At 34.0% G+C, this 27,211-nt stretch overlaps 3 protein-coding genes across 5 annotated transcripts; 1 reads left to right on the forward strand and 2 right to left on the reverse strand.

The window, feature by feature from the left end:
• Positions 1–410: 410 nt before the first annotated feature.
• LOC144840370 (uncharacterized) lies at positions 411–4,234 on the reverse strand. 2 transcript variants are annotated; one of them, XR_013611909.1, is made up of 9 exons: positions 4,151–4,234; positions 3,895–3,925; positions 3,427–3,540; positions 3,021–3,140; positions 2,675–2,797; positions 2,172–2,282; positions 1,603–1,719; positions 727–1,158; positions 436–537 (listed from the first exon to the last, which is right to left on the reverse strand). XR_013611909.1 is itself a non-coding variant. In XM_078696164.1 (8 exons), the coding sequence occupies exons 1-8, from the start codon at positions 4,181–4,183 to the stop codon at positions 974–976; spliced, it is 834 nt and encodes a 277-aa protein (XP_078552290.1). In that variant the 5' UTR covers positions 4,184–4,234; the 3' UTR covers positions 411–973. The 2 variants fall into 2 exon arrangements, 1 of the variants encoding a protein (XP_078552290.1); XM_078696164.1 differs by having other exon boundaries at positions 411–1,158.
• A 490-nt stretch (positions 4,235–4,724) lies between these two features.
• LOC144840446 (zinc finger protein 706-like) lies at positions 4,725–7,356 on the forward strand. Of its 2 annotated transcripts, none has more exons than XM_078696260.1 (4): positions 4,725–4,949; positions 5,512–5,660; positions 5,891–5,990; positions 6,396–7,356. In XM_078696260.1, exons 2-3 carry the CDS (start codon positions 5,526–5,528, stop codon positions 5,987–5,989), a joined length of 234 nt encoding a protein of 77 aa, XP_078552386.1. In that variant the 5' UTR covers positions 4,725–4,949; positions 5,512–5,525; the 3' UTR covers position 5,990; positions 6,396–7,356. The 2 variants fall into 2 exon arrangements, with proteins under 2 accessions (XP_078552386.1, XP_078552387.1); XM_078696261.1 differs by lacking the exon at positions 4,725–4,949 and adding an exon at positions 4,950–5,000.
• A 712-nt stretch (positions 7,357–8,068) lies between these two features.
• On the reverse strand, positions 8,069–26,164 carry LOC144840436 (sperm-associated antigen 1-like). The gene is made up of 23 exons (XM_078696247.1): positions 26,100–26,164; positions 25,036–25,174; positions 24,421–24,495; positions 23,167–23,251; positions 22,290–22,403; positions 21,942–22,113; positions 21,425–21,483; positions 18,822–18,921; positions 18,420–18,497; positions 18,002–18,108; positions 17,020–17,644; positions 16,220–16,394; positions 15,400–15,480; positions 14,176–14,647; positions 13,439–13,546; positions 13,240–13,329; positions 12,963–13,076; positions 11,897–12,067; positions 11,250–11,483; positions 10,848–10,959; positions 10,110–10,184; positions 9,712–9,804; positions 8,069–9,473 (listed from the first exon to the last, which is right to left on the reverse strand). The coding sequence occupies exons 2-23, from the start codon at positions 25,164–25,166 to the stop codon at positions 9,373–9,375; spliced, it is 3,372 nt and encodes a 1,123-aa protein (XP_078552373.1). The 5' UTR covers positions 25,167–25,174; positions 26,100–26,164; the 3' UTR covers positions 8,069–9,372.
• Between the last annotated feature and the right edge of the window lie 1,047 nt (positions 26,165–27,211).

Genomic DNA, 27,211 nt, shown 5'->3' on the forward strand with positions numbered 1-27,211 from the left:
TTTAACCTCATTCGAAGAATGTCTATACTTGACACGTGATTTCACGTGGTACACGCGAGAAAAATACTAGGGAGTGCACTGAATTTGTAACTTGAAAGATTAAAAACCATTAAATTATTAAATATTACATTAAACTACTTGCGTTTTACACCGTGTTAAACATCAGATATACCTATACCTAACCAATATCAGAGGGTACATTGGAGTTAACCGATATAGGGTACATTGGAGTTAACGAAACAGAGATGTTCAAACGAATGGAGTTACTCAGATGATCAGCTTACTATCGCTGATTTTTTATGTAAAAATAAAAAATACAATATACATACTAACATACTATAAAATTAAATTTATTATAAAATATTGTAAATAATATCTTACTAAACCCTTTACTATACAAGTTTTATAAAATAAGAAATAAAATGAGTATTGTATGATCGCTGATTGCAAAAAAAGGTTTTAAATCGAAAATTTATAAATATATTATTAGTATATTATTAATTCATATAGTATTTTACTATCATTATTTCTAATAGCCTATTACAGTATAGGCCTTTTACTGTACGTAAATCCCCTTTATACAAGTTGAATAAAATGAGAAATAAAATAGTAGGCCTAGGCCCATAGTAATTGTATGACGCTGATCGCAAAAAAAAAAAAGGTTTTAAATCGAAAATGTTTAAATATTATATTATAAGTGTATTTTTATTTATTATTACTAATAGCCTATTATATGCCTTTTAATGTATGTAAATCGAAATTTTAGTCAAAGCAGTTGTTCTTACTAAGACAACACAAGTAAATTGACCAATCACGGCGCGATGGATCATTAGAACCTTCGCTTGTGATTGGTCAAATTACATGCTTTGTGTCAACTTGGGAACCAATTAAGTCTAGGCCTATTCTAACGTATATCACAGGTGTGTGTATAAGAACGAAAAAAGAATTACAAAGTCTTTTTAAAAGATCAGCTTTAAATTGTTTGCTTCATCTTATGAACGTCGTCATCTTTTTTCAACGATGGATGCTGAATAAATATGTCATCATCGCAATACTTGCCGCCAAATGATGGGCCGCAGTCGCACCGAAACTCACCCAAATCATCCAGTAACTCACATTTTCCTTTTGCCTTGCATGGGTTAGGAATACAGGGATTGGCTAGTAGAAACAAATTGTTACAAATAGAGTTAGTTATTTCATACGCATCCAACAGCGAGCACAAACTCGCCAATTACAGGATGGATAAACTATTTTATAATTTATCGTGCTTATAAAGTAATTTTAGGCTTAGTGGGAGAGGAGTTAAAAGAGTCGTGAGTAACAACCCTGGCACTAAGTCAGGATTGAACCCTGGCACTAGGTCAGGATTGAACCCTGGACCTTCGGATTGGAAGGCAAGCACGTTAACCACCAAGCTACAGCCGGCACCAACGAAATAAAGTTATTGCGAAGATTGAACGGCAGGGTATTGTCTATGTGCTCATTTTTTGTCTTCTTTTGGAAATTACCGTGGGTTACCGGACCAGACGTAATATAAGGGATTTCCCCAAAAATGTAAAACACACTGTCAGTAGGGCCTATTAAAATAAATGTATACTATACCCAGTTCACAATTGTCTCCAATGTAACCGGTTCCTATACAATCACATATGTATGTATCATCCTCGTCTCTTAAACAATTTCCCTTGTGTAAACACGGGCTTGGATGACAAGGATCATCTGAAATAATATTCACCGTATATTAAATTATGGCCGTGTTTCCGTAGGCAAAATTTAACCGATAAAATTCCTGTGGAAACGGGGTTTAACCGAATCTCCGCTCGCGAAAAATTAACTGATAATTATCTCACTCAAATCGGATAATTATCGGATAAATGCGAAAAACCGTTGGGTTTTGATTGGGAACTTGGTTGGTTTTTACCTTCTTTTTTTTTTATTAATTATCTGATTGGTTCAAAAATTAACCGATAATTTTATGGCTGCGGAAACACGGCCTCCTCATTTGAAGAACAATACCCGGATCCAATGTAGACAACTAAAAATTATAACATAAAAGCGATGTGTGACACTATCGAATACTCACTGCCTAGCTCTTTGAGACTCAGAATAATGACTATTTAAACCAATAAATTTTACATTTCGGTCTCGAAACAACAATAAACGTTACTTACCGACCTCACAGTTGATTCCAGTAAAACCAGTACCCAAGCAGTCACACGTGTAATCTGTATCGGTCCGAACGCACACTCCACGATTGCATGGACTAGGGGAACAGGGGTCATCTGTAAAATATTTAAGATAAGATTCGTATTAATCTAGGAGGACAGTAGTGGTGTGACGCAGAGGCCCCTGGTTTAGCAACCCTAAGTGGTCCTCCAACACTAAAAGTCTCGGGCGTTTTTAATTAATTTAATTAATTTTTCTCTGGCCACTCCTAAGAGCCCTTCAACGCTGGGTAGTTGGATTGAACTATTCATACTCAGAGGCCCCATATAAGCTCCGGGCCTCTGGGTTTAGCCAGTAAGCGCTCATAGCCGTTACGCCACTGCAGGACAGTGCCTATCCATAACGAGGGAGCGCATAATAACATAATAATATTAATCTTCTGTCAAAAATATTAAAGATTACTTTTATTTATACTTTTTACTTTGCTATGAAAATATTTTTAAATCACCTATTTCACAAATGTCACCCGTGTACCCAGTACCGTTGCAACGACACGAGAATCCACCCATTGCGGTTGCATTGTAAACACACTGGCCACGATTCTCGCATGGACTCGGAGAACATGGATCATCTATGAAAAAGACACAGTTAATTAAAGCTCTGTCTACACTATTAAACTAGTTTGACAAAAAAAGTATATACCAAATATGGTAGTGATATTCCCAAATATGGTAGTGATATGACATCATCATGTCCATATAGTGTAGGCTTAAAAAGGTAGATACAAATGCCCATTATGTATGTTATAGTGCTAAACAAAACTACTACTAGACGAAGCTGTGACGAAACCGTACCTTCCTCACACATACTCCCCATCAGTCCCGTGCCCCCACAGTTGCACCTGTATCCAGTAGATTCAGACACATCATGCAGGCATTCTCCGGGATCGCACGGATTCGGTTTACATGGGTCTTCTACAAATAAGAACAAGAGTTAATAGAATGAAAGTTTTAATATCCACACAATTCAGGGCGGATCCAATGGTTGCCCTAAATTTCGCAAATTGTAATGCAAATGATAGGGCATCAAATTAAGTTCACCCCTTGATTGATTTCAACATTTTGAAGCACTGCCTCCATCCCCTCTCCCACACCCTGTTTTAAAATCCTGGTTCCGGCCGCGCCATTGCTATTTATTGAAGAAAATACGCGGTATAATGTATTACAATTACAAAAAAAGTGAAGTCTTGTTTTACAATACCTTCTAAGCATTCTTCTCCTCGGAATAGAGTGCCACGACAGTTGCAAAATAACGTACCGGCACTGCTTTCCTCACACTCTCCGTAGTTGTAACACCGAATATTTCCACATTCCTCTAGAATACACGAGGTAACTCAAAATAATTAATATATATATATATATATATATTGATCATGATAATATATGAATATTTTGGATGATTTTGATTGACTCCTAATATCTTTTGTGTAGAAAAAAAACATAATTATTATATCGTGGTTTGTTATCGTCTTTAGAGGATATAAACAGGGGTGCCTAGAAAACTCAGAATTCAAGATTCGAGTTGTCTAGATCAGGCCGCCATATACCAAATAGCATTCAATATAATTTTCACACGACAAACTACATTTAATATCATTGTTCAAAGGAACACAAATATACAGTATTATATTAGGCCTAAGTATCACAACAAAATTACAATCTTCCTTACCAGACTTATCTGTGACGGCGACAGAGCAAACCTGTGGGAAAAGACCAACACTAACACACGTTATATTTAATATATAGGGAGAATGCATGTTTATAAAAATGTATGGCCTAATTTTATTAGTAGATACTTTAATCTTTTGAATATTTATTGTGGCAGATTTCAATCCTAAAATACCACTGTATGAAAACGATGACAACACAACAGTCGACAGTTGAATCTTAGGACAGAAATCAAAAACAAAAGTAGACCTACATACCACAACACAGGACAGCAAAATAATTTTCCACATACTTCCCTATATTGTTTTGCACACAATAAATGAAAACGACTATACTATACGTAAACGCAAATGAGAATGCACAAGCAAAATTATTTATATATAGGTCTATTTAAATATTTATTTTTACACTCACTTCACCGACTGCATTGTTCGCTATTCATGCAAATCAAATACTAGTGTATATATCTATAACCGTGAATAACTGTTTGTTTTGCACAATACAGAACCATTTTAAATCATCATCTCCACCCTAATTAAAATCGCTGATGCGTTGTTCAACGGTTTGAATGGTTGTTGAATTCGTGGTTCGATCCAGCCGATTTTTATTTACTATAAGAAGTAACGCAATTATAAATAAACATTAGGTTGACGCAAAACAAAATGCGTATTTAACGTGTTAACAATTGAATTACCGAAGAAGAGCTCCTGGTTTATATATCAAATTAAATATCAAATTATAAATGTATACTATACTGATGGCATTTTCGGCGTGTCATAACCGGAACCACCGGGAACCATTTAATTGTACAAAGTATTCATCAAAAGTAAATTTTGTGCACTAAAATTACACGTGTTTCACTAAGGCGATCTATATTTTTATAATTAAAAACATACAGTAATCAAATTCAAATATTTATATATTGCAATGCTGCATATTACTTTTTTATATTCGGTAATTATTTATATTTAGTTACGCAAAGCTGCTAGCTAGGCCTACGATACTCCTCTAAAAAAACGGGAAGAAACAGTGTTTATGATCGGTGGTAGGGGACAGGTATGTACGTGGCTTAAGCCTAGCTCTTTTATCATTATTGTCAACGCTTTTGTAAGGAACATTTCCTTCTTATAACACTATTTTAAATAGAACATAAACTGCATGTTTCATTATAAATGAATACGATACGTTACCGTGGTACCGTAAACCTAACCATTCATTTGAAAATTGGTCCATTCTTCAATCACCATGCTGTGTATTTGTATTTTCTATTGCACAACAAAAAGCAATGGTAAATACCTGCTGGATGAGCCTTCTCGACAGCTTCAACAGGGAGAATGGTGTTCATTGCCTGGGCCTAGCCTTAGCTAATAAGTAACACATTTTAGTAAATATCTTTTCACTGAAAAACTAATTTAAGGACTGTCTTGGATTTATTATTTCATAAAAATATGTATACGAAACAAAATCATATGGAAGAAAAATGCTAATCGACTTCTATAGAAGCTGTTGGCAAAACTGTTGGGCTCTTTTGTAACTCCTTGGTTGGTCAACTGGTGTAATTTTCCGAAATTAATAAAGAAAATAAAAAAAAGTATGGAAATCTTGTTTTTTTTTGTAGGTTAATCATACACAATGGCAAGAGGACAGCAAAAAATTCAATCACAACAAAAAAATGCAGAGAAGCAGAAGAAATTGAAGGCGGCAAAGAGTGGCGATAAGAAGGATTCGGCCAAGAAGGCACTGATATATACATGTAGTGTATGTAAGGTAGGTATCATAACCAATAGTGCATTAAAACCTGTGACATCGTGTAGTTAAAACAGGTCTTCTTAAATTCTTTTGTAGTAGATTAGCAAATTATATACTAATAATAATATCCTGGATTTATAAAGTACCTAATATTGTAAAACCTCTAAGCACTGTACAAAAGAAAAATATAAGTAGTATTAGTTGTTTTTTATTTTTTAAGTGTTTTTAAACTTTTCCTTTTTTTTCAGACACAAATGCCAGATGTTAAAACATATACACAACACTTTGAAAATAAACATCCAAAAAGTCCTAAACCTCCAGTACTTTTAGAAGGAGCATCCTCATAAGGTACTGTATATAAAAACTAATAATTTAATAATAAACTAAAATTTATGCTATCATCATATATTACTGCCATATTTAAGCATATCACTTCAACTTGTTGATGGTGTAGACAGAGCATGTTTTGAATGAATATTGTTTATTATTTTGTATGTACTATATACCCTTCATAAAATTCAAAATATCATGCATTTGTAATTTCTTGTAAAATTCTGTTCTGTAATTCTTGAAAAGACATGTGTATCCTGCGTATGTGGTTCCTGTATCATGGAAGGTTGGAGTCTATGATATACAGTAAGTAGGCATCACATGTGAAATACATGTGATGCTGTATCTTGAAATCGGCCTATGATACTAGATAGATATGATGAGACTGAGAATCAGCTAACATGTTTGTGTTTTTCTTTTCAGGACTGGAATCTATTGGATTATAGGAAGGCAGAAAGACCAATGTATTTTCTTTATTTCTCTTCGTTCCTTTTATTCAATTATGCTTGAAAATGTTAAAATTCTTCCATATTACTACTACTTACTGTTAAACAAATAAATGATGTAAATAATTTATATTGAAAATGTTAACCAATAAAACAACTGTACTCAGCATAACCATTTAGTGAATGTAAAATGTGTTGGAAACATTCATCTAAACTGTCATTGTTAAGTAAGAGATTATGTGCAAAAGTAAATGCAAACAATATATGTTTACAGCATACAATCCAGGTGAAACAGCTATGAATGCTGCAGGGGCTTCAGTGCTCCAGGGGCTTCAGTGCTCCAGGGGTGTAAGTGCTCATAAAATCAATATTAATACGTTATGTTTATTATGTAAATAAGAATAATAAATATTAAGTCATCTGATAATATCTTCAATTTGTATAATTTAACCAAAACTTTGGATAACCACTGCATTGTCAACTTTTAGAATGGTTTAATCTATTATTTATGTAAAATGGTAACAATTTTGAGAGTTTTTCTTATTTCTCTTTACACAGTGTCTGCATACCTATATCTTGACGAAATGTTTTTGTTATTTATTGTTTCTTATTTTAAAGTATGTTACTCTTTTTTTATTATTCACATCATTCATTTTATGCAAATTTGTAATTTGCAATCAAACTGTTATTGGTAATATTTTAAGGTTATGTTCTGTGACTTTATCACCGGTGTGTAACCAGTGATGCGCAGCATTGGTGTGACTTCATTACCGGTGTGTGATGCATTGGTGTGCATGTTCCGCAATTATTATTGAAATAATTGGACAAAAAATTTGGGTAAAAATTCAGAAAAATAAGCTGCAAGTAAACTAAATGTTTTGGTGGTCTATTTTTTTTGGTATTGACAGTAAAAATAAAACTTTTGATGTTTAATTAAATGTATGTACTGTGTTTGAAGGAGTGGCTAAAGCTCTGTCTACACTACTTTGAAAAGTGTAATGTGCCCAAATATGGTAGTGATATGACATCATCATGTCCATATATGGGTACATCACATTTTTTTCACATAAAGTTTGATAGTGAAGAAAAGGCTTTACTCCTGTAACAATAGTTGTAAAGTTACACTATCAAACTTTATGTGACCAAAAAAAAGTGATGTGCTTATATATGGACATGATGACATCATATCACTACCATATTTGGCCACATCACACATTTTTGTCAAACTAGTTTGATAGTGTAGATATTTTCTTTAATTTTTAAATTCTCCATTTATATATCAAAAAGAAACAAATTATTTGTATATTTGTATTGTCTTAAATATTAAGATCAAACAGCGAGCTGCAAATTATTTACTGAATCATTTTGTGTTCTACATGATGCCGAAACATGTTTCTGCCACTGTTTTGGTAACAAAGTTGGCAGGTAGACCTATGGAGACCTTTGCGACTTTCACAAGAAATTTTCACCCGACATTGTATTTTTAATGCAAATTTTGACCCGGTTTACAATTGCAAAAAAATAATATGGTATGATTTACTGCAACCTTATTGTAATAATAAACTGAATTGAAACAGATTATAGTACTGTATATTCTACAAAAAACGCATGGTTAAGAAACCAGATAGAACAACAAACTACACACTGCACTGTTTTTACACAGAACATGCATGTACTGCACATGCACATTTATTGTATAGTAATTCATTCCATTCTCCAGCACTACAAAACTATTTACACCTTTAACAAACAATCTTGTAATATAAACTGTGTATAGACATCTTCTAGTCTTCTATAAATTGTAATTTTAAATGTATTGTTTTTTAATGACACAGCTTTATTTAATAATCTTGAGAGCAGCCTTCACCTTTATTAAGGTTTTTAAAAATCAAAATCTATTGTATGTGTAAATTAAACATAAAAGCTGTAACTTGATATACTTCTATTTTATAAGTTAAAAAAATAAACTGTTTGATTCTCACCATGGTAGATATAATAGCAATGTTTTTAATGATTAAAATGTGTTCAATACCATTAGCATTCTCTATAGAAAAAGAATCCCAACAACATTGCATAGTGATAACAATATTTTAAAATATTATTCAAGGTAAATATAATGATTATTTAAGTACAAATTAAAATAATAATAGTAATGCAACAATATAAAATTCTTTAAAACCCCCTGATATGCATAGCATTAGCTAAGAAATAATACTATTCTTTATATTGAAATACTTCATAATCAATTCTGAGTATATAAATGTAATTTACAATTTTTTTTTTACAAAAAAGGATATTTAGCTATATAAATAGCCATGAATCACAGACTAAACTGTCCAATTAAATGAATTAAAACATTGCCACGAAAAAATTCAATACTTGATGTATACTAAATACTGAATAAAACTTTCTTTTACTTACTTTTCAATAAATTCTTCTCTTCAGAGAAATAATTATGTATATTTTAATTTAAAAAATCAACAGCAATGTTGCAAATTTGAATTAGCTTTAAAAAAATATTTTATCCACTCAATCACAACCAATATTATTTATTTTTTTATAGTTTGTTGAGAGAAGTCGGTTTTACACTAGGCAGATTTATTTATGCAAATAAAATGCGTGTGTTTATCTTCCAAATCAGTTTTTTGCTTCAGCGAAATTATTAAATCGAACACTTTACGCATGAATTAACACAGGTTCATGTGCACTCATGCAAATCAAACAAGTCGGCAGACATTTTTTTTGCTCTTGTAATGAAAAATGATACAGGGTAGAACGACCTTTTTTTCTATGTGAGTGAATGATTGGATTTGCGCAAATAAATTTGGCTTTGGTTATTGGAAAAGAGGCTTAAAGGGGATAGATTGATTTCACAATGATTGTCAAAAAAGCATTTTTTTTATCCACCTTTCACTATCACTGGGAAACTCTCCGCAAATTCTTTCTGTATATCTCTATATTGCTGTATAGTGCTTTTTTTTTAATTGCTCAACATCACGTTTAGAGAATTTGTTTGAGTCTGCGATGCTAAGACTGTGAAAAACTTGTTGTAGTGCTGTAAAACAAAATATTTTTAACTTCATTACAGTATATGAACGAGTTAATAATAATAATAATATCCTGGATTTATAAAGTGTTTATAAAAATTACGGGGTTGTATTATAGGAAGGTGGGACTATAATACTTTAACATAGGAGTATATTCGGTCATACACTCTCAAATTGACATGTAAAAACACATTTTACAAACCCGAACCAACAGTTTTAAGAGAGCGGACTGACAGTAGTACTTACCTGTTTTATCTGACGGTGATAAGAACATCATGACTGTGGTAAAGCGTTGAACCTTTGGTAAAGACTGAAGAACTTTTAACGTCATATCAACATCTATCAAGACAAATATGTACAATTACTGCAGTAAACCTTTACAAGTTAGTTAATGGATAGCGGTGTTGCGCAATGTATAATCCGTCCCCAAAACTGGATTTGCCTTACCCTTCATTATTTGAATATAAAACAATCTCAAGGTTGTGAGATTCTGCTAAAGCTCTCTCTACACTATCAAACTAGTTTGACAAAGAAAGTGTGATGAGCCCATGGTAGTGCCCACATATAGTAGTGATATGACATCATCATGTCCATATATGGGCACATCACATAAAGTTTGATAGTGTAGACAGAGCTTAACATACCTTTTTTGATAATAACACTGTTCAAGCATTCAACAAGAGCTGTCAATAGTTCACCATCCAACGAATGACTCACAACTAAAAGAGCATATGAATATGTAGATTAGTATATGAATATGTAGATTAGCATATGAATATGTAAATTAGCATAAGAATATGTAAAAGAGCATATGAATATGTAGATTAGCAAATATAGTATTGTTTAAAGGTTTACAATAAATTTAGGTTCGTGGTACTACATGTATTTATAAAAGGAAATAAAGTATGGTAGAGTTGCTTGGCTACCAATCCAAGGGTCCTGGGTTCAAGTCCTGTCATATGCCAGGATTTTTTCTAATGACAAATTACAACTCCACTCTACAAGACTTGTAATAATGATGGCCACCTTTAAGAAGGATAGTGAATGAATTCGCTTATGGTTATCCTTGGCAATTTGCCTAAATATATAAAAACAAATAAAAACAAATTGAAAAAAATGGCAGAGAATTACCAAACATAGAATTTGACTTTAGCAATATTCATTTTCTTTCATTTGTGGAAAAAATTGCTAGGTTGATTTTTTACTATAGCTATGTATACAATATCCAGCTAAACGTGTGATGTGCCCAAATATGGTAGTGATATGACATCATCATGTCCATATTTGAGCACATCACATTATTTTGTCCCAAAGTTTGATAATGTAGGCAGGGCTTAAGATAATATAAAATTACAAATCATGTCCCTACAGATTCTACTTACTTTGTGGGAGTTTACTTGGCTGCACTAACATAAGCAGATCGGCTAAACATTGAATACTGTCAGGTCTGGTGTGTATACTAGCCCAACTCTGAGTAAATTCAAATGGGGTTCCCTGAAACAGCAAAAAACAAATACATGTTGTCAATTTATGATTGCATACATATCAACAACAAAAAATGGCATTTGTAAACTTTGTAACAAGAGAAGATTTGGCACTTGTCTTAAGCTCTGTCTACACTATCAAACTAGTTTGACAAAAAAAAGTGGCAATATCACTACCATATTTCGGCAAACCACACTCATTTGATAGTGTGGACAGAGCTTTAAAGTAGAAGATGTACAATAAAACAAATTCAAATATGCACTACACATAATAATTAATTATAATTCAGTGATACTCACAGCTTTAAGTTCAACTGGTTTCAAATCTTCCGGAGCTGGATTGTTGGCAGCCTTACCAGATTTCTTCTTTTTCTTTTTCTTCCCTTCACTTTTCATTGGTCCATTGGTTTTTGTACTAGTAGAGTTTTTCTCTTCCACGTTTTCTTCAGCATTGTCAGCCACAGGCTCTTGTATATTTGAACCTGGTACCTCTTTTGTGGTGTCCGGTTTTTTTGCATCAGCTTTTTTAGATTCCTTTATTGCATAGAAAATTTACGGAAAATTAACAATTTAGGCATCATGTCAAAATTATTTTACTGTAGTAATGTATAATGTATAAGTTTAAGAGGCAGTTACTGATCCTCAAGCTGAACTGGAAACTACAGAATTTGGATTGTGCCTTCCACGGACCCAGGGTAGCCAGCAGTGCAGCGCCTACCAGATCAGAATACTGGGAGACGATCCCCTAGTCTTTTTTAATCGTTTACCCAAAAGCTTGCTAAATAATTGCATAAACAGATTGAAGGTTACATAAATTAGTTAGTGATCAGAAATGGGTGATGTTAGTGATGAAAAATGAAGTCATCAAAGATAATTTTGAAGGTGATGTTTGGTATTGTACAGTAATTTATTTTCTTGGTATTTTATATTAAAAGTTATTGAAATACCTCTTCATCCTCACTTCCATCAACTTCCTTTATTTGTATCTTCTTTCTGTTAGTTTTCTTCTTCTTGCTTGAAGTTTCATTTTTTCCTGCTGCTGCAGCTGCAGCTGCTGCTCCAGGTGGTGGTGGTGTTGATTGTACTTTTGAAGATTCCATTTGCTTACAACGCAATTCCTGAAATGTATTAGAAATCTTATTTATAGTATATGTTTTTTTAAAATTACAATATTAATAACAAAGATACTTAAACTAGGATTTAACAACAAAAAAATGTTAAAAAGTGTGATGTGTCATTTTACCAATATGCGTATAACCATGTGGCGCGTTGTGAATACGAAGTCACTAATGATGTACGCGCATTGTGACGTGAATCTTAACTAGACCCTTTACTTCAAGACTTGCGCATTGTGATGTGAATCTTAACTAGACCCTTTACTTCAAGACTTGCGCATTGTGACGTGAATCTTAACTAGACCCTTTACTTCAAGACTTGCGCATTGTGACGTGAATCTTAACTAGACCCTTTACTTCAAGACTTGCAGGTGAAACATGAGATTGAAGACTAAGTCGCTAATGATGTACGCGCATTGTGACGTGAATCTTAACTAGACCCTTTACTTCAAGGCTTGCAGGTGAAACATGAGATTGGAGACTAAAGCCGATTTTCCACTAGGCGAATTTGTTCGAGCGAATCCAACGTTTCAAAAAGAAAAAAATCGCCTACTCTCTTTCCACTACATGAGCGAATAGCTGCGACTTTCATGTTCCTCGCGTGGTTGCTGAGAATTTCGATTCGCATGAGTGCTCATGAAAGCGTCATAGCTCATTTCCTGAGCTCTGATTGGTTGCGCAATATTTCGCTTCGCAAAAAGTAGAAACAATTCGAACTAGTAAATTTCGCTGAAGCGAAAAATTAAAGGAACTAGAATTCGTCGAAGAAGGGAGTATGACAGACAGAAACTCGAATACGCATGCGTATAGCATGACGCTTTCGATTCGCGCGAACAAATTCGCCTAGTGGAAAATCGGCTTGAGATGCAAGATTACAAAGTACTGTATTGTAACTTACATTTCTGTACAATTCTTTCACAATATCCAATTCCTTGACAGCAGGTTTATTTGTTGGATCAATCTTGAGGAGGGTGTTGAGATCTTTTAAAGACATCTTGTAGTCTTTCAACATCTGTCCAAAAAAGCAATATTGCATATATGAATAAATACAAGTTTCTAAGTTTTAAACATACACTAAACATGGATTTTGTATAATATGTATATTTATATATAGAATAATTTGTGCAGAACATAAATATTATTATTCCTCTCAGTAGTAAGACCTTATAAATTACCTTTTTACTCAGAGCTCTTCTGTAGAATGCTTTGACGTTATTTGGATCAAGTTTGAGAGCGGTAGAGCAATCTTGGTCTGCAAGAAGAGGCTAGACAGCAAACACACAAACATTATTTTGTTTTACATCTTAAACATACTAATTCAATCATATGACAGAAATTTATTTAGGTGTTATATAATATTGAATATTGTCCTACCTGGTTGATCTTGAGGTGACACAAAGCTCTATTAGTGTACCCTACGGTCTGAGTATTATCCAACGCAACACAATCACTGTAACACTTTATTGCTTCACCATATTCACCCTAATGTAATATAAAAAAAGAACTACAATGTACGGCTGGCTTGCATGTACGTACTGCAACTTGTAATTAAAAATAATATTAAAGATGTATTGTCCACCAGAAACATAAAAATGAAGATTAATTAAATCAGACTTTTATATATGTTATTTTGTAGTTTTAATAAAGTTAATCACTTCCATAGAAAAAAAACGAAAAAAAAATCATGTTTTCACTTATAAAATGACAAAATAAATGTTAAAATTCAACCAAAAATCCATTGGCTGGCAGCCAATTTGATCATTTTTTGCTTTAAATTACATTTTTTCAGGTAAATACATTTTTTTCGATCCAATTTTTTGTCAAAGTGGATAACTATTATGTTACATTTATAAAATGAAATATTCAACAAACATTTTTTAAGAATTGTTTTTCAGGGGGACAATACATCTTTAAAAAGAAACAATTGTTTTTTCTGTAGCTGTGGGTTACACAGCAAGTTACGTTGGTTTATATACAAATAATACAACCAAAAAAAGAAATTTGATATAGTAGTACAATTTTTATAAATAGAGGACCACTCTTGTTGCATAGTTATCACTCTAATACTTTAATATATCTATGGAAAAGACTAGAACTTGAGAGATGTGTACCTTTTTATGGTGCATGTTGCCATTATCTTTTGCTGTCTGGTATTGCTTTTGAATAGATGTTGTATTGTCATCCTCTTTAATCTTTCTCTCGTGTTCAGTGATACTTTTCAAGATTGCCTCCGCTGCCATGTTGGCATTATTTTCAACTTGAGCATCTAACTCCACTTGTCGGTTCTCTTCATCTTTTTCCTTAGCTTTATCTGTTACTTTTTCCACATCCTCTCCGCCTTTAGCAGCCTCCCTCTTTTCAACATCTACTTTCGTCAGATTCTCTTGCTGCGAACCTGAATAGGTCATTCCGGTTGACATCTTGACACTGCCGGATGACTCTGTTCTGGAAGTAGTAACAGCTGGTGAGGAACTCTTTGCAACAGTGGTGAGTACAGGAGGAATCAAAGATGGCGCCTGTGTTCTCTTTGGTAGCTTCTCTCTCCAAGCTGAACCATCCTTTTCTTTCAGAACCGTCATACACCTAGACACAAATTAATGAAAATGGCTAGTCCTTAATTTTATCATCTGTGAGGAATCAGTCTCCACTGATAATTCAATTCAATTTATTTTTAAAGATATATCTTTATGTAATTTTTTTAAAAGTAGAATGCACTTATGCTGGCGAAACTTAAATAATATCTTCATGGAATTAAGTTTATAAATGGCAAAGTGAGCAGCACATTTATTTCATTTTATTTATTTATTCTGTCTGAATTCTGAATGACACTTTCAGTGTTTAAAACATTGATTTCCAAAGTGGTTCAGTAGAGAACATTAACAATAATAAAAATAATTCAAAGACAACTAACAAAGTAATTTACATTGGTACACATACATTTACAAAGGTAACTATCTACAAAACATACAGTATATATAACTAATGGAATGAATTCAAAGTAAAAGATTAATACTTAATCAGTAATATTTTGAATTTGAAAAAGTTGAAAGTGTCAGATTTATAGTTTGTTTTTGTGTCATTTGAAAGTTTGTTTCATAATTTGATTGATGGATATACAAAAGTTCTTATTTATGCAAAATTATTTTATTTTAACTCGATATGTCACAGTGGATATCGATATGTGCATACTGTTTTGCGAGTACAGACATATTTTTGCCAGAAGCTTATGCTATTTACTTTTTTTTTAATTTACATTTAAATGTTTTTTTGTGTGTTTGACATGGGTAAAAAAAAAAAATGAATATAATTTGAACAAATGATTAGTATATCAATACCTAGCAGATCCATCCAGAGCAGTCTTGTTGGTTTGGTCAATACGGAACACATTTCTATAGTCTACATATGCATCTCCATACCTGAATTATAATAATAATACATTTACTAAAATATAAAAACAAAGCTGGACTATTGAAATAAACCAAAGATATCATATCTCAGATCTTTTTTTTTCATTGGAACTTTAAGCCTGTGAATATCAACTAGCATTTTAAGAGAGCCCCTGAATATAGCATTTTAAGAGGGCCCCTGAATATCAACTAGCATTTTAAGAGGGCCCCTAAATATCAACTAGCATTTTAAGAGGGCCCCTAAATATCAACTAGCATTTTAAGAGGGCCCCTAAATATCAACTAGCATTTTAAGAGGGCTCCTAAATATCAACTAGCTGTTTAAGAGGGCCAGTGAATAGTTTGAATCCATGCACGCCGCATTGCTTGTATCCTTAGGCAAGTAAAGACACTTTACTTATGTTTGCCTATTATATCCACCCAGGTGTATAAATGGGTACCTGGCAAGGTAAAAACATAATTGCGCAGATTACTAGCTGCATTATGGGAGTATGTTTCCATACGTGTTTGATCCAATGACTGGGGTAATAATGTGAAGCGCTTAGAAGCATTGTGCAATAAGCGCTAAAAAAAAAACAAGTATTGTTATTAATATCAACTGGTATTTGTATGTCCAAGTGGAAAAGTTACCTCCGTACAAAGGAAACATGAATATGATATTTTACATACTATTAGTTTATTACAATGATGGAATTGTTAGTTTTGATTATAAAAAAATAGTAACATTTTTGAAATTATCAAGTACAACCTTTCCAACGTTTCATATGCTTTGGCTCGTCGAAGGTAAGCTTTAATAAGTAATGGGGCTCGTTGAAGGGCGCTATCACAATCTTGAATACACTGTCTCAGGTCTCCTACATGGTAACTACATGCGGCACGGTTACTGTACAATGTTGCCAGTGAGTATGTGTGAACTCCATTATCTTAAAAATAATGCAAAAATCATGAATAACTAAATTAGACTAGATTAGTGACCATGCATTACATTTTAAATAATATATATATTAAGCCCTGTCTACACAATCAAACTAGTTTGACAAAAAAAGTGTGATGTGCCCAAATATGGTGGTGATATGCACATGTATGTGCACATTTTTTTTTGTCAAATAAAGCTTGATAGTGTAGACAGAGCTTAAAGATGTATTGTCCCTCAAAAACATGAAAAATGAAGATTAATTAAATCAGACTTTGAATATGTTATTTTGTTGTTTTAATAAAGTTAATCACTTCAATAGAAAAAAAACCGAAAAAAAAATCACGTTTTCACTTATAAAATGACAAAATTAATGTTAATGTTAAAATTCAACCAAAAATCCATTGGCTGGCAGCCAATTTGACCATTTTTTGCTTTAAATTACATTTTTTTCAGGTAAATACATTTTTTTTCGATCCAATTTTAGGTCAAAGTGGATAACTATTATGTTACATTAAAATGGAATATTCAACAAAAAAATTTTTAAGAATTATTTTTCAGGGGGACAATACATCTTTAAGAAATGTTGTTTGTCTAGTGGAAAACAGTACCATAGTAACCTTAGCTTTACCAACCTGGCAATAGTGATTTTATAGACTTGGTGTAGAATTCTGATGCTTTACCATACTGCCCTGAGCTGTATAACTTGAAGGCTTCATCCTTATAAGACACGGTACTACTAGGAAGGGGAGGTGGTACGGAAGGGAGGGAGGTAGGAGATTGGGAGGTTGCAGCTTGGGATGAAGGAGTCTGGGAGGTTGCAGCTTGAGATGAAGGAGATTTGGAGGTTGCAGTTTGGGATGAAGGAGTCTGGGAGGTTGCAGCTTGGGATGAAGGATTCTTGGAGGTTGCAGTTTGGGATGAAGGAGAGGTAGGCTTTGATTCTTCAGGTGTATGTACCATGTTCTCTGATAGTAGAGGGTTCCGTTCCATTTCAGAATGATTTGATACTGGTGATATTAATTCATTTTCAATTATATTATGCTTGTCGCTTTTCTCGCCATTGCGTACACGTTTCTTGGCGCTAAACACATTCCCATCAGCCTGATCATTTTCCATTTTCTTATCGCTTTCATTTACTATTGCATCCTCTGGATCATCACTATCGCTGCCTTCCACTTCTTTTATTTCTATTCGTTTACCCTTGCTTTCTGTTGTTTTATTTTTCGATTCATTTGTTACAATATCAGCAAGCATATTCTGAAAGTAGAGCATCAAATGCATAAGTGCGGTCTAATGGTATGATACTAACCCTGTAAGCGACATGTTTAAACCTACAATTTTATTTGTACAATATGAGAACTGTTTCTGTTTTAAGTTATTTTTATGTATTTCATACGCATCCAACAGCAAGCACAAACTCAAATTACAGGATGACATAATTTATCGTGCTTATAAACTAAGTCTCACTTGAGGATTAGGAAGTGGAGTTGAAAAAGTCGTGAGTTACAACCCAGGCACTACAGTAGGTCAGGATTAAACCCTGGACCTTGGGATTGGAAGGCAAGCATGTTAACCACCAAGCTACAGCTCCACTACAAGTAGTAGAACCCTTACCTTTGCTTGTTTATTGCCAGGCTCTAGTGCCAGGGTTTGTTGAATATCTAGCTTAGCTGCATGGTACCTCTTAAGCCCCTTCTTTGCCGTGGCCCGTCTTAGCAAAGCTGCAAATGAAATCAAATTCATGTTACCATGCATGCTCTACTCTTTGCGCCTTAAATTGCAGGGGAACAGTGCGGTGGTGTTTGAATCATCTTTGTTATTATTATTTTTTTATTGTCATTAACAGGTTGTCTTTAGTTAGCCTATTTCCTGTTCAGAGTCTAGATAATTTTAATAATAAATTAACACTCAAAGCGCTCTGGTCTGTAAGAAATAGCGCTATATAAATGTCGCATTATATATTATTATATTATTATATACTCTCCATGCTCTTTATTTATACGGTTTCAACAAAATTGAAATACTACTTCACCTTTGACATTATCTGGTTCCGATTCCAAAACCTTATTGCAATCTTCTATAGCATCACCAAATTTCTGTAATTTTATGCCTAGCGCAAAACACATTACAAAATGTATATTAAAACATTACTGTTGCGAATGACGAACGGGAAAACAAAGGGTACCACTGTGCATTGCTTAATGCTCAGCTACACGCATGCCAGTAAACCAGCAGTATTAGTACAACCATATTACGTGACTCCCCAGAAAATATAAAAAAGTGCAAAAACAGAAGGGTATACGATAGAACATATTTTTGCTATAGCGCCAAATTTAAGAAAAAATAAAATCATAGGTTATATTTAGTCACTGTTAAAAAAAATGCATCTCTATCAACATCCATATTTAATTTCAAAGCATTCAATTCAACTTACAAACAAGAGATCTATTGTTATAAGCTGGTAATGACGGTTTTAAAGAGAGGCTACGACTATAATAAGCCAATGCTTCTTGGAAATCCTTAGCATAAAATGCCTGCAAGATAGAGAAAATAATAATAATAAACTAAAGTGCTATTTACTGATGTCTTACAGCGCTAAAAGACCAAAAAGAATTATTGAAAAAGGTGAGATTTTAGAAGTGACTTGAATTGCTTAAGAGATTTGACGGATATGGAGTGGAAGCTGGTTCCTAACTAGTGGCGCTTGTGAATTGAGATTAAATCCTGCAGATCCCAGAAACTGATTGGTAAACAAGAGTGGATATTTTGTAGATTATAGAGAAAAATATAATGTATAACTTCTCTCAAACCGGACACCTAAAAAACTAGAAATATTCTCAAAACAAGATTATTTAAAGTTGTCTACGCTATCAAATTTTATGTTACAAAACATGTGATATGCCCATATATGAACATGATGTCATATCACTACCAATTTGGGCACATCACACTTTGTAGACAGAGTTTAAAGTTCTAGAATTTCCCAACATTTTTCTTTCCTCACTGTACATCATTCAGGAAACCAAACTTGGTTTTTAAGAAATTGATTTTTAGAAATTATAAAAAGATGACGATATCGTATGTTGTTCAATGCTCTTCCATAAACAGTATTAATTAATTAGTTATCCGCTTGGTAGAGCGGATAACTCCTTGTTACTGTATGGGATCAATATTTTTTTTCTGTATTATTCTTGGATCCTTCCTTCCTTTTTGTGAGTCGCGTTTCTCTAAAATGTGTAAACATAACATTTCATAACTTTGACAACATATGGGCATTTACGTGAAGTTGTGCACCTCCTATTTTTGAATGACGTCATAGTTGCGCAACGTGACTTACGCGCAATTTTATGAATTTCAATGATTGATTATAGATTAAAAACCAAAAGTCATTTAGTATTGACACTTTGACAAAATTTAAGTCATATCAGGGGCAAACTTTCTACGGATTAAAAATGGCATGTTTCACAAGAAGTTACGCGCGCACGCGCATTTAAAATTTCAAAATGCGCAAAATTAATTTCTAATCAACTTTTTATGCGTTTCTTGTCATTTTGAGCATGTCAAAAATTCCCACGGGCGCGCAATTTTTTACGCACGCGGTGCGCACGTAGCGTTAAAAACATATTTTTTTCTCTTGAATTATATTTTTCAAGTCTTTCCTAGTAATTTTGAAAACAATTTAGACCTTTTCCAGTTTAAATAACGCCATACGAACACGTTGAATTAGACAATTCGTGCGCGTTTTTTATGAAAAAGCTTAAAAAATCGTCAAAATTATGTCTTTTTTTAAACAGTCATAGTTTCTAAAGTAAACCGTGAACCGTTTATTTTTATTACAAAATCTAGAAGTTGATGAGTTGTAGATATCGGATCATGCATCGATAAGGCTAAAAAAACATTGTGACGTCATCGTATGGCCACACGAATGTAAAATATAGGATTTTTGTCTCTTTCGTTATTGCTCATCACATTCAATGGAGCGCATCACGCTTATCTGTATTCCTTTTTCGCCTAAATTTATATATTGTGTAGGTCAATCAACTTTCTTTAGCATGAGATAAAAATATTTTAATTTTTATGACGTCATCATGCCTAAAAATTTTAATTACGTGGGTCATTAATTTCATCTTTACAGTAAATTTTAATCTGTAATAGCTCGTAAGAATAAAATGTGATAATCACGATTAAAACGTTTTCTGGAAGCTATTGGATTGTAGATACGAATTCATGTAAACATTTTGCCAATCGGATGTTGTGACGTCATCATATGGCCAGTTGAATAAAAAAAGTCGTATTTTCATATTTTGCGTAATAGTTCATCACATTTAAAAGGGTGCGCATCTATATTTTACGTATTCAAATTTCTTCTACACGTTAATATGTTGTTCCTGAGATAATTTCCTCCAGAAATTGCTATTTAAGTGTTTCATTTTGATACCGTCGCCATGTTAAAAATTGGAATAAATGGCGGGTCCCGTAATTTCACCTATTCTACACTGTATGTAATATGTATACAGATTATACTCTTTGCATGTATATACTATATGACACAAATTGACAGAATTCAGCACTAACAGCATATCATATTCTTCAGTTCTTGTCATAATGCCATAATCTTTATCTGTGTGCAATATTCCAACGTATGACGTGCACGTGGCGTTTGTCGTGGTGCGGATAACTAACTCGTCAAAGTGACGAGTTTCATGTCTAGTTTTCAATAGAGTTTGTTACAAAATAGGACGCAGCGCAAGGATGCATGTAAATTGCAAGTAATTTGACCAATCACAAGTGATGGATTATCCAAACTGTTGCTTGTCATTGGTCATTTGCGTTGCATCCTAGTGGGAACCAAGCATTAAGGCAAGGCATCTATAATCTTCTTAAGCTCTGTCTACACTATCAAACTAGTTTGACCAAAAAAAAGCGTGATGTGCTCAAATATGGTAGTGATATGGTAAAATAAGGTAGTGGTATGACATCATTATGTCCATATATGGGCACATCACATAAAGTTTGATAATGTAGACAAGGATTTACTTCATTTCCTTTGTCTTTCTCTCTTTGTGCTTTTAATATCTTCTCTTCTTCTGACATTCCTATACAAAAAAATAGTATACAAACAATTAATCTTTATAAGTGCAATGGGTCTTTTAATTAGTACACACCGCTCTCCAAAAAAGTTAGTTCCAATCACCATAAAAAATTGCCCGGCGCTATTGCAGTACTCCATTCTATATTACAAACCTGAGCATGCTATAGTGCAGTTATTTGAATATCATGTGACCCAAACTCATCCAATCAAATGACAAGAATCTACTTAGGTGTGTTATAGTAAAAAATATATAATATATAATACTGTCAAGGTTGAGACAAGAAATGAAGTACCATTTTGTATAGACAAGACAAAAATCATGCATTCTCATTCTTCTCAAAATATTTGCAAGTTAATTTTAGCTAGGCCTACATTACTCAAAATATTTGAACAACTAAAGCACTTACAGCACAGAAGTGTACAACTACTCACTTCTGAACCTAAATTTAAAGGCATACCTACCACTGGTATCGACCATGTGTTCTATGTTGACTATATTATCTGTTATTTTGCTAGGCCCAGCTTTGTTTTCTTCCTCAACTTTGTCAACAGCTGCTTCAGCATCATACTTATCCCAGGCCCTGTAATTGGATGATGTGATGTGTTCTTTTGATGGCTTACCCCAATCTTCATTCTTAGTGGAAAAGGCAGCAAACATAATTTAGCTTTTAGAATTTAGATTTAATGAAATCATGTTTATAATCATATATTTGTTTTCCTCACTCCCATTCCCTAAATTACCATTTATTGTCTTAATCCAGCGCTTACAGTATACCCCACAAACAAATGTGATTAGAGAAGTCTATGTACCTGAGCTTTCTCACCATCGGCTGAAATAACAGTACTATTGCGTATAGGTGGGAGATCTGACGACATACCATCATTTACAACTGCTGAATTAACTCTTTCAATTTTTTCAAAATCCTGAAAAAAAAAAAAAAAAACAGATTTTGAATTCAATAACAGATCACAAATAATACTCACTACATTTCAAATGTCGCAACTTAGAAAAAATAAGATGTCTGGAGAGGGAACTTAAATTATAATAAAACTATTTAAAACATCTTCATTGCCGTCGCGAGACAATTTCAATTCAATTCATCGACATTTTTATTCCATAATCAAAATAAAAACATATACAAATACAATACAAATAATAAGATAATGGAATGGGATACAAAATAAGCACAAGTGCTTTAAGCATGTAATCCTAACAAAAAGATTTCCCGAAAGATCATAAACAAAACGGTACTGGGTTTGGTCTACTAGCGTTCCTGCTGCTGAGAAATTGGGCTTCTAATTATTTATTAGTTATACCCGCAATTATCAGGATGAACCTGTACATACATACTAAAAGCGTGGTTCCCACTACCGACGCAATGTAACGCAACCCACGCAACGTAACAAAATGCCCTTCTAATAATTGTGTTTGCCCCACCTGCGTGAAAACAAACGCGATGTACTACTGTATGTTTTCCAGTGTTCTTTCGCCTTGCGTTGTTGCCGTGAAATCAAACTTATTTGATTTCTCGTAGCGATGTTTGCAACACTGTTACGCCGTCGGTTCCCACTTGTGATTACGCAATACAGCACTTTGCGTCGCTGCGTTACGTTGCGATTCATTTTAGTTGGAACCACGCTTAAGGGGAATCTACCACAACAAAAACATTAATCATGAAATTCTTACATTCATCTCTTTCTGTATATCATCCCACTCTCCTTTACTGGTGTTATATTTTGTAGCTGGTAAACCATCCTCAATCAATACTTTGCTAAAACAGAAAATGAAAATCATTTACAATTATTCCATAACAACAAACACTTTGATTGGTTGATTTTGTTTCTTGTGCTATGCATTAATTTCTTCCGTTTCAACGATTTAAGTTGCATCATCAGCTTTTTGTAAGTTTTGTGACGGTAAACCCACCTGCAGAGTGCCGAAGGGTGTCTGAAGAGGGTAGTTTTTTTATTAAATGTTAAAAGATTTGACTTTCATCTCATGAAAAAATTGAACATTAATTATTTGTGTACTATAGTTAACAAATACTAGCAATTGAATATCGTGACATAAGTAAACTATATCCCCAGGACATCAGTGTTTTAATCCAATTCTTGTCTACACTATCAAACTTTATGTGACAAAAAAATGTGATGTGCCCATATATGGACATGATGTTGTCATATCACTACCATATTTGGGTATCACTACCATATTTGGGCACATTTATTATTATTTATCACACATCACACACTTTTTTGTCCAACTAGTTTGACAGTGCTCTACAATGGTAAATTCTAGAAATCATGCCATGTATACCATAACCATAACGTAACCAATGCAATTTAAACTAGAGGGTACTCCGAGAGTACAAACCTCCGCCTACTGTAAAATTCCCCTACATAAAATGCCCCCTGAATATTTTTGTTTTACATTTTTTTTTATTAGTTCTAAGTGTAAATATGTTAACTGCACACTACAAAGTTGTGGATGACAGTGTGGTGTAATGGTTATGTATCCAGCCTCTCACAGTTAAGATCGCTGGTTCAAGTCCCACTGAGGTTTTTTTTTTAATTATTTTTTTATTTCTTTTTTTTTTGTTTTTTGTGGACCTTGATCTTTGACCCTGACCCTTCAAAATTTAACCACAATTATATGATGTGTCATTGATCATTGTGGCTAAGTTTGGTGAGAATCGGATAAAAACTGTGGTCTCTAGGCAGTAAAATAGTTTTTTGTTAGTTGTGACCTTGACCTATGACCTTTTCCCCTCAAATTCGAACTCGTCCGAGCTTTTGGGGCATAGATCATTGTTGCCAAATTTGGTGAGAATCGGATAAAAACTGTGGCCTCCAGGCTGTTCACAGACACACACACAAACACACACACACACAAACATACAGGGGTGAAAACATAACCTCCTTGGCGGAGGTAATTATGTACCTTTTTGGTTTGAGCTTGGCCAGTCGTTCCTTGCAAAACGTTAAAAGTTGTGGATAACAACCTTCCTCTCCCGATCTTAAACATAATTAAAAACAAATAATTATACAGAAACATATAATATTTTATAATGATATCAAAATAATAATATTCTGTACAAAATAAAATAGAAAGTTGTTCTTTGGGTGGGACGTCACTTGAACCAATACATGCAAACATCTGAAAATCGGAAGGTGGGTTTTTTTTTTAGGTCAACAGTGTCCTCTATCTGTTATCGAGAAGTAAGGAGTGCAGTGTTTGATGTCACAAGCGGTATCGCATGGTGGCTATGTGATGGGGAATCCCCATCCCGTTGAAAAAAAATTACGACCGCAGATGGTCGTACAATAGCTTAAATATTGTGAATTTGCCTTTTTGTTATAATTTTAATGCAGAAAACCACACATATACATAAAAATTCAGTTATCTTTGTAATCAGGGAGAAAATGAGGAAAACCTGGAGCACAATTTTAGGCCCGGGAGATGAGACTAAAATATGGGGCATGTATGCTAGCCCATTCCCTTAAGAGCAAAGCCCAGGGTGGGCTTTTAACTGGGTTACTTGACAGTGCCACTTACTCTAGTTTTTTGATGATTTTTTCAAGTTCTTTTGTATCCATACATTTTTCAATATATGAATAATCCATATGTTCTACAAGAATTTCACACTTGCTTCCAGAGTTAGTACCAAACGCTCTTGCAGCATCCATAACTACTACTGTACTAACAAAGAACCCAAAAAATACAACTTCAAAGCATAGTAATAATGCATGTTTCTGAGCATATGCAGAATGAATTCGTGACTTGACAATTTTCTAGCTAGTATTTACTTGATGATTTTATGCACAATTTGAACAATTTCAAATTGCACAAGGATTCAATTGCGCAATGTTAATTTGTGCAATTTGAATTTGCACAATTTGAATTTCCTTGTGCAATTTCAAATTGCTCTAGTGCAATTTGAACATTTACATTCGTGTGAGGACCGATCACAACGCAATTGACGTGTGTTCTCTAGCGGCATGTCTCTAGTAGTAGGCCGATAATGCACATTATTGTTTTATTGTTTTACTCTAGTAGGATGGGAATTTCCCTCTACACTTGGCTAGGGCAATGCCATTTTTAATTTACTAGCCTAGGCCCTTCTTAGGGCTAGGTAGGCCTAGCACCATACAAATAGTGACCCTCAGCCTAGGCTTAATACTAATAGTAGCCTACCAATAGCTAGGCTAGGCTCCTGCTACTACTAGGCCTATATAATTATAGTCCCCTACTAGATAGGCTCCTAGCTAGGCCCTACCTAGGCTAGGCCTCCTAGGTCTAGTTACTAGGCCTATTACTAGGACCAGGTCTAGGGTAGTGTATGTAGTACTAAGCCTAGCTAGTCTAGGCCGGGTTAGGCCTACTAGGCTAGGGCCTTCTTCTAGGCTAGCTAGCTAGTTCGGGCCAGGCCTAGGCGCGCCTAGCTAGTCTAGCTAGCTAGCTCTCGGTCGGTATAATAAGACAATTAAATCATATACTAGCCTACTAGGCCTAGATGGGCCTAGCTAGAGATGGTACCTGATTTTAAATACTGGGATATTTGAAGTCTTAGTATTTTATTTATGAAAATGTTACAAATGTATGCTAAATTCAGCTCCTACCTTCTTCCTAATATTAAAAGGTTAGGCCTCGCGCTAGACTCCGCCTCTCTCTGTTGTCATCAACCCCGCAGTTTTTGTAATCGAGAGAGAGACTACGACGTCGACGAATTTCCAAGAATTGTCAATTACAGCGCCCTCATCCATGAAATTGAACTGCGCGCGCAACGTTACGGAAATTCCAGGGAATTTCCACTTTAAAGATGTATTGTCCCCCAAAAATATGAAAAAAAGAAGATTAATTAAATCACACTTTGAATATGTTATTTTGTAGTTAATCACTTCCATAGAAAAAAAAATGAAAAAAAAAAATGTTTTCACCTATAAATTGACAAAATAAAACCAAAAACCCACTGACTGGCAGCCAATTTGGCAATTTTTTTGCTTTAAATTACAGTTTTTTTAAGGTAAATACATTTTTTTAATCCAATTTTTGGTCAAAGTGGATAACTATTATGTTACATTAAAATGGCATATTCAACAAAAATTTTGTTAAGAATTATTTTTTCAGTGGGACAATACATCTTTAATGACGTACAGTACTGTTCTTCTTGTACATTAGGACCAGAAGCTTCAAATATCTGGGAGCTATGACTGATGAAGGGTCCAAACAAGAGATATTGTCCAGGATAGCTCGAACAACGGGTGTGTAGAAAGCGACGACCTCGAATTGGACGACCCCAACGACCCGGGCGACCTCGAATTGGACGACCTAGAATTGGACGACCCATAACACGAAACCGACGACCCCTATACCCTAGCCTAGGCGTTAGGCCTAAGTGTGGTATAACATCCCGAAGCCGAACATAGCCAAAGATCTTTAAACTATACCTTATATAATACTCGCAAGCAAGCAATTGATTGAAAAAATACAGAAATATCGCCATTTGATACTGAATGTGTCGAAACGAACAAACGAACAGATATGGAACGCCAAGAGTGCATCATTAAAACTGCAGTCGACTCGATTAGCACACGAAATATCATAAACATGGCAAACCAGGTCAAAACGGCCCCTTTTTCAGCGGCGGGTAAGGTTTGCTCAGTGGATTGGTCATTGGTTGGTCATTGGTATTTCGACAAACATATTAAAAAGAAATTCAAAGGAAATAAAT

Source organism: Antedon bifida, chromosome 4 (genome assembly GCF_963402885.1).
Source record: "Antedon bifida chromosome 4, ecAntBifi1.1, whole genome shotgun sequence".
NCBI lineage: Eukaryota > Metazoa > Echinodermata > Crinoidea > Comatulida > Antedonidae > Antedon > Antedon bifida.

Bases quoted from the DNA above. Each gene is read 5' to 3' on its own strand.
- LOC144840436 (XM_078696247.1), bottom strand. From the start codon at position 25,166: ATGGATGCTGCAAGAGCGTTTGGTACTAACTCTGGAAGCAAGTGTGAA. The intron at 13,547-14,175 runs GTACACATCTCT...ATATTACATTAG, and splicing joins GCAACATGCACCATAAAAAG to GGTGAATATGGTGAAGCAAT. The intron at 12,068-12,962 runs GTAAGTTACAAT...AATACATTTCAG, and splicing joins TGAAAGAATTGTACAGAAAT to GAATTGCGTTGTAAGCAAAT.
- LOC144840446 (XM_078696260.1), top strand. From the start codon at position 5,526: ATGGCAAGAGGACAGCAAAAAATTCAATCACAACAAAAAAATGCAGAG. The intron at 5,661-5,890 runs GTAGGTATCATA...CTTTTTTTTCAG, and splicing joins ATACATGTAGTGTATGTAAG to ACACAAATGCCAGATGTTAA.
- LOC144840370 (XM_078696164.1), bottom strand. From the start codon at position 4,183: ATGTGGAAAATTATTTTGCTGTCCTGTGTTGTG. The intron at 2,798-3,020 runs GTACGGTTTCGT...TCTTTTTCATAG, and splicing joins GGGGAGTATGTGTGAGGAAG to ATGATCCATGTTCTCCGAGT. The intron at 1,159-1,602 runs GTATAGTATACA...TGTTTCTACTAG, and splicing joins TGGAGACAATTGTGAACTGG to CCAATCCCTGTATTCCTAAC.